Raw genomic sequence first — 12574 nt, 5'->3', positions numbered from 1 at the left:
TAATGTGCTTCAGGAGCTCCCCAGGTAAGAACCACTGGTGGTTCTCTCCATCATGGAGCTGGAGACAGAATGGGATGGGGACGCAGCTATCTCATCCCACGTCCACAACAGGATGAAGGCACACACCGCTCATCACACGTCCGTCGCTGACGTACTCATTCAGGACTCTGCATGGTGAATAGCTCACGTTCATTTGCTATAGAGCCAGCTTCTCGGGTCTTTTTAGCATCCATCCCTGCAGCTCCAGTTTATACCATGCTGGGCTCCTCACGGCCCTGACCAGACATCCGGGTTCTTTCATGTTTAGCTTCTTCACTAGAACATGTAAACAGGGACTCAGGAAGCTGTTGAATGATAACTAGATCTGGTTTGTTCCCAGGTCTGCCTTAAGCCCTGCGTACATATCCCTCCTGAGTCTCTCTTTATTCTCAACCCTGTAGCAGTAAGCAGGACAGGCCCACTTAGCAGTATGAAGATCAAAGGTCATCTTATAAAGCCAGGAACTTTCAGAGTGAGGGGTGCAATCACACCCTTGATGATGCAAATCACACGCTTCCACTCTTCACTGATTTCCGAGCTATGGTAACCATGATTCCCAAACAGTACCTAGGCACCCTTGGGTACCACAGCAAACCCACAGGAACACAATGGGAGGAGTTGCATTTTTTGAGGGACACATGGGCACCACTGTTGGATACCATGGAAATGCCACTGTTTGGATCTAATTACTCTGCAAAGCATTTAGGTGTTTATTTTAATCTGGAGTCACTGTGAAACATGGTGCTATGGACTGAGAGGTGAGGACGTGTGACTGGGAGGGTGACCCTGTCCCCGCCACATGGGTTCTGACTGCTGTGCAGCAGGAACACCGGCAAGCCAGCACTTAAGGAAGCACACTTGAAATATCACTTAAATGTCAAGGTGGAAAAACAGCCAGACAATTATGTATCCATGCGCCTTCGAGGGGCTTTTCTTTCTAACTTATCCAGGTCCCCTGTCCCAGCTCCCCAATGCAATCCCTAACCAAGGTTTCTGAGCGTGAAACATATCCTCAATTCCCACGTAGTGTCTTTGAGACATGATGGATTAATTCTTGCAAACTTGAACCTAAGAATTGCACTGGTGCATTCCTGAAAATCACCCCGACAACAGGGTGTTAAGAGAGGAAATGCAGGCTGTGTCTTCCTTTCTATGCCCAGGCAGCCTCATGGGAAAGGTTGAATTTACTAATAAAGTGGATGACCAGGTCACCAAGTAGCTTCAAGCAAGAACTTCCTTTGGTGGGGGGTGGGGTGCGGGGCTGGAAGCTGTAGGTTTCTGAAGTCTATGTTGTGTGTTGGTTGGAGGTGCTAGGGATTGAACCCAGGACCTTGCCCATGTCACAAGTGCTCTTCATCTGAACCACATCCTCAGTCTTTTGTATTTTGGATCTCTCTATGTGAGGCAGGCTGGGCTCGAACTCAAAATTCTCCTGCCTCAGCCTCGGGAGAGCTGGGATTACTGGCATGCTCCCCCACTCTCTGAGTGAAGGCTTTATGTAGTAGTGTGGCTCAGCTCCCCACCTCTGACCACCACTTCACACTCAAGAAGTAGTGACAAGTGATGCTGGTTTTGAGAATTTTATTTTCAACCTCAGGGAGTTTTCAGAGCCAGGCTTTCTTGCCCCTTGGGAAGATGGTTGTTTTGACCCCCGGTTTCATCTCTGCAGGGAGCTCTCTGCAGATTCCAGGGCAGCAGAGCTGAGCTCAGATCAGCAGACGCTTTGTCCCTGGAACGAGACTGAATTTTCATTTATTTGTTTTTACTGTACATGATACCTCTATGAAGTAGCGGGCCTATTTTTTCCACAGCCGTCCAGTGGTGGGGGCAAGAGCGGGCCGGTTGTTCCTGTCTTGTTAACCATGAAACTTCTTGTAGCAATCGATAAATCATGTGCATCTGTGCAAATGTTTTCTTTTCACATTCTTGTTTGTTGTTTTTAACGCATGTATGTGTCTGTGAGTCATCTAACCACAATTATGTGTCCTGGCAATCTGGTGGCTCTGCATGGTCTGGGTTATTTAATTCCCCTGAGATGATGAGTGTCTTCCAGAGCTCGCCCACATATAAACACACACATGCGCGCATACACACACACACACACACACACACACACACACACACACACAGTGCACACGTGCCCATGCACGCTCTCTTCATTAACCTTTTCTTTGGCTTGGCACCGAAAAGCTGCCCTGTTGTCCACCAGGTGGCAGTAGAGGCACCCTGAAGGGCTGGCACTGGCCTCCGGGCAGTGTGGGGAGGTTCCCAGCCCATCTCTCCTGCTGATGGCGACTGGCTGTTGCTTAGCAGCGTCCCGAAAGCTTGTCCACGTGTCCAGAAAGCCGGTCCGTAAACACAGCACGTCCATCCCTTGCAAGAGGGCCTCAGAGGACATCTCAGATGTTCTCTTCTAAGCTTTCCTCCACCTGTCTGACTTTTGATCATCGATCTGACTGTAAAGTGCCCCACGTTTCAGTTTGGGTGACAATAAGCTTGACATAGCAGATAGTTTTAGGTTTTCAGGGGAGTTTGGAATTGCTTGCTTGCTGGTTTCAAAGCCCACCCTGACCCCAGCCATCCCATCCCTATCACTGCTGGCCTCATCTTCAAACTAGAAATAGAATGCTGGCCCCGGTCTGGGCGTGTGAGAGGGGAAGGTGCCCATGCACGCTCAGCCCGTCAGCCTGTGAATGGATCATCTAGCTTAATCACAGGTGAGCAGCTCCGCACTAGGGCAACCATGTCCTGTCACTCTGCAGGGAGTGCCAGACCCCGTGATCTTTCTAACATGCCTGTGAGAGACCTGGAAAAAGAGGGGACCAGAAAGGAAAAGGGAGAAACAGTATTGGGTGTAAGCAACTTCAACACTTCCGCCCCAGCTGAAGGGAGGAGTGCCACCCACTCCCTTTGGTATCCCTGGAGTGAGAAATGCTCCTGCTGGGTGGCTCCGTCATCCTTCATCCAGCCAAGCGACAGCCTTGGATTTAAGCCACACTCCAGGGTTTGTTCAAAGACAGCTTCCAGCCAATACACAGGGCTTTCTACAATACATGCAAAAGGTCATCGGGTTTCACCTTTTGTCCCTTCTGACTAGACAAGGAGAGGGAAGGGGAGGCCATGTCTACCTGGTGTGACTGGGAAAGCTCTATTGAGAAAGGCTCTTCCCCGAGCTGTGACTTAACCTTCGTTCCCTTCCTGAGCTCCTCACTCTCCACATGACTCTATAGCTGGAAAGCTGCTATCATGCACTGGAAGTGGAAGCCAGGGCAGTCGTGATGGGAGAGGACTGGGCACAGAGCGTCCAGCAAGTCTCTTGGCTCTCCATACAAAGCCAGATGCCCAGATGTTAGATTACTGAAGCCTTTGACCTGAGGTCGTTAACCCCAGAAAACCCTCTGCGACAGACCCACCTTCTTACCTGGTGGTGAGTCAGTAGGATGGGATTCAGCCCAGGGCACTCTTAGAGGTGGGTATACGGAGAAGGGGCACTGCTGAAGATGGGTCTGACAGCTGGGTTTATACGACAAACCACTGCTTTGCTGAGCTTTAACTGGTACCGTGGCTGTTGGGCACCACTGCAGCCTGTGTGATGGGGCTCAGCCCACTCGCTCCTCACTTTGTCATTGTCACTGCTTATGTGCATCTGGAAGTCCAGCAGAGAGAGGCGAGTGGATACTCTGTCCCTCACAGTGGTTTCATCCCACTCTGGCAGGACAGCAAACTTGTGGGCATTGGGGTGTCTCTTGCCTCCGCTTTAAAAGTGGAGTTTCCTCTTTTCTCCCTTGTCCACTCACAGGGGACCATTCGCATCTCACCCTTGACCCTAGTACTTGGGAAGCACTTGGAGCACAGATTCAGTCCCGGGTACGGAGCAAAAAGGTGGGTAAGGCCTCTGTGCACGTGGTCTCTTGAGAGATGCAACGTGACGTAGTACTCACTTATAGCTTCATCACTCAGGAGGCCAAAGAAGGAGAACCACAAACTTAAGGCCATCCCTGGGATACAGAGCAAGACATTGTCTCAAGAAACAAAAGGACCCAGGCTGGCCTGGAACCCAACTACATAGCCCAAGCCAGCCTCAAACTTACAGATCATCCTCCTTGTTCAACCTCATCACAAATGATGGGATTACAGGCATAAGCCACTCTACCCGGTTTTTAAAAAGTAAATATGCAAGACAGCAAACGCTTCCTGGACCCTTGAGCCATGGGACTTGTGATAAGGAAAGCCACATGAACTACGTGTCAGCTTTCCTGGTGATGCCAATACTCAGTACTTCCGTAGTATGGCCACCTTGCCCAGCACTCAGCACCAGATGCCCTGTCCTCCCTGACCCACTTCACAAAGCCTTCACCATGCAAGTTCCTTCCCGCAGGAAACCATCCAGCTTACTGAACCTATGAGCTCTTTCCTTCCATGTCCTCAGGCACTGCTGAGCCCCAGAACCCTGCCTGACCCTGGAGAAACCATCACCAGGGTCCTCAGAGCAGAGTAAATCACTGCTGAATCACTGCAGGCTTTCAGATGGAACAGTGCCACATGCCTATGTGACAGGCCATTAAAAACATTGCTAAAGCTGGGCATGGTGGCGCACACCTTTAATCCCAGCACTCGGGATTAAAGAGGTAGGAGGATCACCGAGAGTTCAAGGCCACCCTGGGACTACATAGTGAATTCCAGGTCAGCCTGGGCAAGAATGAAACCCTACCTTGAAAAAAATATATATTGTAATTACATATAATACTATAGAGCTTGGGCTGGAGAGATGGCTTAGCAGTTAAGGCGCTGGCCAGAAAACCAGCCAACCCTCATTTAATTCTCCAGGACCCACGTAAGCCAGATGTACAAGGTGGTGAATGCACTGGAATTCCTTTGCGGTGGCTAGAGGCCCTGGCCCACCTGTACTCTCTACCTGCCTTTCTCTCTCTCTCTCTAATCAATCAATAAAATAAAATATTCTTTAAAAGCACCTTAGAGCTCATTGAAAGAAAACAGTACTGACCACCACTAAATACCAAGTAATAAGGAATGCTGAGGTACTAGAGTAACAGTGATACCAGCATGCTGGTGATTATACAGCAATCGTAATGCTGTTGCCTAGAGCAGTAACAGTGATTCCAAAGGACTAAATCATACTACGTCCTTCAAGGGGATAATGCTCAATACTAAAAAGTAAAATCCACACTAAATTTTATGGTGCCAGTGCTCACTTTAAAAGGTTAATATTTTTCCTTTTCCTGGGTGCTTTCTACTTCACAGACATTGCTTGTCTGGAACACATGTGCCTGCTCAATTGGAATTGTGAGGATAAGGAAAATTGTATGTTACTGGTGTAGCAAGAACACAACTTGGATTTTGTACTTTGACATAGAGTTGGTTAAAAGGACAGAAATCTCCTTTAACACTTGTCACTATATTCGAGGCCAAGATGCTTGAGGTTTCAAGTAACAGAAATCTGCCTTGAACCAGCAGCAAAGGGGAGAATGTTTGCCCAAGGCCAACAATGTACAGTTGAGTGACCAATCCCTTGGAAGAGAAAAGGGACATTTCTGGGCCTCAGGGAGAACTGAGACCAAAGGTGAGACCACAGTATTCTCTCCTCAGCCCCTCTGGGAAAGGAAGACTTGCTCTCTTTTCTCAGGTGGCTGAGAGCCATGGCCTCAAACCGTTGTAGAATTTTACCTTCTGATGAATTCTTCCTCTGGAGAAGAAATATCTCTTTCTTCCCATCCATCCTTCTCTCCTTTCCTTCCCTTTTCTTCCTCCAGATGTCCTGAGGAGGTGTCTTGTCAGTTTGTCTCAGGTCTTTAGTGTGGCCAGAGGTGGCAGGAGCCCCATGCCTCAGCCCCCTGCAGAGCATCCCAGACATGGCATGGGGAAGCCTAGCAGCCTTCACGGCTGGGACCAGTGGTAACAGGCTTAGTGAGAAGAGCAACAGAGGGCTGGAGAGATGGCTTACCAGTTAAGGCATTTGCCTGCAAAGCCAAGGGACCCAGGTTCAATTCTCCAGTACCCATATAAAGCCAGAGGCACAAGGTGTCTGGAGTTCATTTGCAGTGGCTGGAGGCCCATTGTTTCTCTTTCTCTCTCTCTCTCTCTCATAAATAAAATATTTTAAAAAAGAAGAAGAGCAACAGAGTCCAATGTTCAATAGTGCAACCTGTGTCCCCACAGTAGGACATTGCCAAGCCTGATCTCTCTCACTCCTAGTGCAGCTGGGCACGTGGTGGACACTGAGTGTAAAGGCTTGTGGTTTGTGATCTCTGGATGAATGTTACTAGGAGCTACGATTCCTCTCTGCTATCAGACGTCAATTCAGGTGGTGTGAGCTGGCCATATAGATCATGCAACATACATTGATGTGTCTGGCACTGTGTTCGCCATGGGAGATAGAGGAATGAGACTATCAGGGCTGCTGTAGAGATCACGGGCTAGTGGGAAAAGCAGCCATATGAATCTGTCATTTGTACTGGGTGTGACAAGGACTGTGATCCAGGTCACAATCATTTCTGGGACTGGAGAGGTAGCTCAATGGTTAAAAGCATCTCCCACAAAAGCTTGAACACCCGAGGGGGCCTGAAGCCATTCCCTAGCACCCAGGTAAACAGGTAGGCATGGCCACACATGTCTGTCACCCCAGTCCTGTGAAAAACACACCGGAGAATCGCTGGAGCTCCGTTCTCAAGGACAAATGCCAATGAATGATGCATGAGCGATGATACCCGTGTTTTTCTGTAGTCTCCACACCTGTGCACCACATCCACACGCCCACATGCATGTCCCACACGTACCACAGTACACACACACACACACACACACACACACACGAAATTGTATTCCACGCGCTTCCTCTTCCAGGTCCCCCTTTTCTTACCTCAGGCTGAGGTAAAATAAAAAGTGACCTTGAAAAAAATATTGCTTTAAAAACATGTTTCTAGAGGGAGCCTTCCACATGTCACATAGCCCACTCACACTTGAAATTCGCTAGCTCTGCTTAAGAATGAGAAACCTTGCCTCAGGTTAACTAATGCACTTGATATTGTTTGGAACAAAACCCTAGTCCAGTACAAATTATAATGCCTGGTATTTTTGTCTGTTTTCTCTTTGTAGGAAATGTCAGTAAAGAAAAGGATCCAGGATGGTTACTGACCTATGACTCCCAACAGCATGACAGGTATCCACATGTGCTTTCTTACATATGTTATATAGGTATTCATCATTTATTTATTAAGAGAGAATATGGGGTGCACCAAGGCCTTCTACCACTGCAAATGAGCTCCAGACACATGCACCAACTTGTGCTTTGGGCTTTATCTGGGTACTGGGGAACCTAACCCAGGCAGTCAGGCTTTATAAGCACCTTCAACTGCGGAGCCACCTCTCCAGCCCTGACCTGCGCGTTCTTAATTTTCTTTGTGTCCATTTCTGCTCCACCTGAAGTGGAGTACAGGGTCCTGAGGACCAACCTGAGGATCTAAGCAGAATTCATTTCCACACTTGCATTTTTTAATCCCTGGGACTAAGTCCCTGCAAAATGTTCTTCCGTCTCTTCAAAAATGGTTCAGTAACCATGACTAGGACAAAGACAGAGGACACGACAGTCCTCGGTGTCTGAAGGTCGCCCTTGGACACTGAGTCCATGACTGACAGTGTCTCAGACTCACCTGTGAACGGCCTGTGCAGTGTCAGTGACCGCGGAGCCGTGGTGTCCCCAAGCAGACCTTCCATCCCTTCAGCGCGCGTCAGGACGGAATCTGGTGAGGTCCCACGTGTCACACTCTAGCTATGAAGCTCTCAGCAAGGTCAGAAGAGAGAGAAAAGAACTCCCAGAGAAACGCGGATTGCAACAGCATAAGCTCCCTGAACAACACAGAAGGAGGTGGCTGCGTGCCCGGGGGCCCCCAGAGCCAAGCAAATCACACCAGAGCCTGGAAAGCAGAAAACTAAGCAAAGCGGGAGAACTGGGGCTCTCTCTGAAGAGAAGCCACCCCCAATTCTAAATAAGCACTGACCAGAAAGGAATAAGCCTAGGGTGTCTAAACATTTGGAATTTTCAAGAAACATTAGAAATCTAGAATTTTTAAAGGAATTATCCCTATTGTTAAATGTTAGCAATTAACTTATAAAGGTCTCAAGGACTCTTGGTCCAACCCAAATGTGTCTGCTAACTAGAATCAACTAACTATAACTAACTCGCATGCTCTGCCTTCTGATGCCAGCTGTGCGCCATCAAAGCCCAGCCCCAAGCCCATGACTGTCCTCTTGGTGACCATAGCAGCAGGGAGATGGCCGCACACCTTTGCATGCCATGGAGTGGCCTGGCTTTCAGAAATTGATGCACGTCGCATGCCTCTCTAGATGAGACACACATGCAGGCAATTCTTTTGAGGGTCCGTCCTCTAGCTGACCTGGGGACTGAAAGCAACCGGACACTGGAAGACTCACCCTGACTATAAGCAGTATGTCCTCAGCACCACGTCCTGCTCTCTACCCACCAAGTAATGAGCTCCTGGTGTGGTTAAAGATAAAGGGCCGCGGGCTGGAGAGATGGCTTAGTGGTTAAGGCACTTGCCTGTGAAGCCTAAGGACCCAGGTCCAATTCTCCAGGTCCCACATTAGCCAGATGCACATCATGGCACATGCATCTGGAGTTCATCTGCAGTGGCTAGAGGCCCTGGGGTGCCCATTATCCCTCTCTCTCTCTCTCTCTCTCTCTCTCTCTCTCTCTGTGTGTGTGTGTGTGTGTGTGTGTGTGTGTGTGTGTGTGTGTGTGTGTGTGTATCACTCTCTCCCTCTGTACCTAATAAATAAATAAAATGATAAAATATTTTTTAGAAAGATAAAGGTCTGGGGCTAACCAGAGTGACTCATGCCCCTCAGAAGTGAACCTCAGAATCACATCTCATCCTATTTCACCTTCGCGAGCACCAACACCTACCCACCTCGTCAACGATGGCACACTTTTCCCACCCGAGTCTCACTTCCACTCCTGCAGCTCTTGTTGGCTCATCGGGTGGGAAGTAGGTACAGAGCAGCCTTAGCCCCAGCCCCACGTGCCCACTGGTCTGACTGGAAGAGACAAGTTCAGGCTTTGCAGGCCGCATGTGTGTGAGCACACAGATATTAATCAGCAGCTCATCACACTGCAGAACCCAGAGCAACCGTCACCCTCAGAGAAAGTGTGAGGTGACATGGTGACTTCAATGCACAGTGCTGTGACTGCCTATAATAATTTGCCCTACAAAATGTTTCCAAAGATAGAAACTCCAGCCAGGCCTGATTGTACACACCTTTTGTTCATTTTTGTTTATTTATTTGAGAGTGACAAAGAGAGAGAGAGAGAGAGAGAGAGAGAGAATGGGCACGCCAGGGCCTCCAGCCACTGCAAACAAACTCCAGATGCGTGCGCCCCCTTGTGCATCTGGCTTAACATGGGTCCTGGGGAATAGAGCCTCGAACCAGGGTCCTTAGGCTTCACAGGCAAGCGCTTAACGGCTAAGCCATCTCTCCAGCCCTGTACACACCTTTAATCCCAGAACCTGAGAGGACGAGGTAGGAGACTCACTGAAAGCTTAAGACCACCAGGTCAGCGTGGACTAGAATGAGACCTACCTAAAAAAGAAAAAAAGACACAAAGATACAAACTCCAAAAGGGCATACCATCACTTGAGACACAAAAATGGAAAAGTTGATATAAAAGTGGATATTAAGATGATTGTGGCTTGCTATAGTGGATGGTTCTAGGTACAGTAGTAACCATCCTGCCTGCCCCCCCCCACCCCACCGGGGTCCCTCCAGATCAGGGATTGACAAGTTTGACTGAGTGGGTGACTAAGTGAATGAGTGTAGAGGGTCAATCACCGCTGATTGCAGAGGGTCGTGAGCAAACATTTCTGTCTTCATAGTGCACGCAAGGTCTTCCCATAAAACTCTCCAATCTGCCATTACAGTGGGAAGAGCCCCTGTGCACTGCCGGTGGGCAGAGCTGTGTTTTAAACTTGGTATGTGAAACAGACAATAGGTAGGCCCTCGTTTGCCGGTGCGTTCTGTAGAGCCCCAGGTGGGCCTGGAGGCTTCCTCTAGCTCCAGCCCATTGCTGAGCAGAATCTCCTGGCTCAGCTAAGCCAGTTGAGGACTTTACTAAGAACAAAGCTCACTCGAGTTCTAGCCCATGCAGGCTGCCTCAAGTGGGGAGACAGTTCTGATTCCAGCGCATGGTTCCTAGTGCAGAAATTCCCCATGGCTCTATTGCAGAAGACCTAGTCCACGTGCACTTGTGCCCCGTTGATGGAAATGGGCTCAAACAAGAAAATTACTACTCCCGTTTGTATATGAAATAAGTATCCATTCCCCACTCTCCTTCATGGCAGCCTGGGCCACATGGCTATTTTAGCCTCAGGGAGACTATAATAAATTCACAAGCTTCATTCTTCCTCTTTAATAAGCATAATATGTGCCAATGTTGTTAGACATTGCAGGAGATAATTAACCCTTGTGAGAATAAAACCAGTTTGCAAATGAGCAGGAGTTACAAACAGTGAGCCTGTTTTCCTAAAGGCCAGCCCTGTCAGGCAGAGGAGTCATGCTTCGGGTGCATAAACTCCTTCAGCTATGATGATTTTGACATTTACATGTGTTTACTCAGATGGAGACTTGTTTATTTTATGGGGTTATTTAATATCAACTACCATGGTTTGAGTCTTGCCAAAATGTTCTCGTTACTTTACCCAATCTGAGATTAGAATGACATGGAATCACTCACTGAACAATACTGATTCTCTTTTGCATGTAAGTATGTATGGTGTGCATGCTTCTGTGTATGCATGTTTGCATGTGTGGGTACATGAGTGTGGGTGGATATGCCTCACGCGTGTGCATGGGAGAAGGGCAGAACACAATCCCAGGATCATCCTGAGGTGCAACATTCACCATTTTTTTGAGACAAGGTCTCTCACTGGCCTGAAGCTCACTGCTCAGGCAGAGCAAGGTGGCCAGCCCGCTCCACCTGTCTCGGCCTCTGTGGCACTGGAATTATAGGCTTATGTCACCACACATGGCTTTTATGCCAGAGACCCAAACTCAGGTCCTCATGCGTGTGTGACAAGCACTTCGCTGACTGAGCTGTCTCCCAGCCCAAGACTGATCCTTAAGAGGAAAGGTAGAGAGTGCCTTAAGAAGATGCTTCATGCATGTGGAATTAAACCCTCTCCTGGGTAATCTGAGGGAATTCTGCTGACACTTACGACACTGTAATGAGCTCTACTTTAAATAAAACTATGATTTAGAGCAGAGGGGAATGTTTTGCTAAGATAGGAATACCTAAAATTTTAAAGACCAAAGTTAAAGGCTTTTGGCCTTATTTGACAAAGAAACCAAGAACTCAGTCTCCTCTAATGGTGCCCAAACAAACACAGTAAGGATGTGGCATGTTCATGTGGAACCCAGCTGTATAAAGTTGGGATAGGTCATGGAGTGAGTACGGTCTTACTGGGACCCCTGCAATGCCACTAGCATACTGCACAGGCGTCAGCCATGCATTCTTCACTCCTTGACTGAACTTCTCCTTTCTGACTTTCACATCGCTGCTGTGTTGTTTGTTGTCCTTTATCAATGGCTAACTACTGAGTGTCAGGACAGGGGTGCTTGAGGGTGGCTTACCACATCAGCCTCACTGTCCCCCCGACTGATCTTGACATTGCTTTGTTAGAAATTCAGTTCTCAGCCTGGAGGGATGGCTTCGCAGTTAAGGCACTTGCCTATAAAACCTAAGGACCCATGTTTGACTCTCCAACTGCCATGTTAGCCAGATGCACAGAGGTGAGGCAAGCACAAGGTTGCACATGCCCACTGGGAGGTGGAAGTGTCTGGAGTTCTATTGCAGTATCTGAGCCCCTGGCATGCCAATTCTCTCTCTCCTCTGTCTCTCTCTGTCTCTCTCTGTCTCTCTCTGTCTCTCTCTCTCTCTCCTCTCTCTCTCTCTCTCTCTGTCTCTGTCTCTGTCTATCTCTCTCTCAAATAAAAATAAAAGAAATTCATTTGTTAAGAATGGCATAGCTTAGCCAGGCTTGGTGCACATCTTTAATCCCAGCACTTGGGAGGCAGAAGTAGGAGGATCACCTAGAGTTCAAGGCTTCCCTGAGACAACAAAGTGAATTCCAGGTCAGCTGAGCTAGAGTGAGACCCTACCTTGGGAAAAAAAAAAAAAAAGTATGGCATAGCTTTATTTACGTTTTTCTTATTGCTCTTGTTGGAATTAAGTGTTTTTACATACTTATTTCTTCCTCAGCAGCTTGCTGTACTTATTACGCATTTCCCCATTCTGGCCTTTTTTTTTTCATTGTTTATGGATGTTTTATGTGTATATATAAAGCAATCACTCAATTACTATAAACCCTGTATTCCTTAGGAAGGGAGAAGGTAGCACTACTTCATCCCTAACTCTCATTCCACTTGTAAGTTCATACCATTTATATTTCAAAATCAAACATTTTCCATAAAGGAAGGGATGCACACATACATAGATGGTTGCAAA

General features: G+C 48.0%; 1 protein-coding gene across 3 annotated transcripts in view; it reads left to right on the top strand.

Annotated features, from left to right (window-relative positions):
- The window catches only part of Thrb (thyroid hormone receptor beta), a 385099-nt gene that overhangs the window by 265373 nt on the left and 107152 nt on the right, over positions 1-12574 (top strand). For all 3 annotated transcript variants that reach the window (XM_045135632.1, XM_045135631.1, XM_045135630.1), the window contains one exon: positions 7153-7216. In XM_045135632.1, coding sequence (XP_044991567.1) covers positions 7195-7216 — 22 coding nt within the window. In that variant the 5' untranslated portion in view covers positions 7153-7194. The remainder of the gene's footprint in view (positions 1-7152; positions 7217-12574) is intronic.

Source organism: Jaculus jaculus, chromosome 16 (genome assembly GCF_020740685.1).
Source record: "Jaculus jaculus isolate mJacJac1 chromosome 16, mJacJac1.mat.Y.cur, whole genome shotgun sequence".
NCBI lineage: Eukaryota > Metazoa > Chordata > Mammalia > Rodentia > Dipodidae > Jaculus > Jaculus jaculus.
This window is presented reverse-complemented; position numbering and strand designations above follow the sequence as displayed.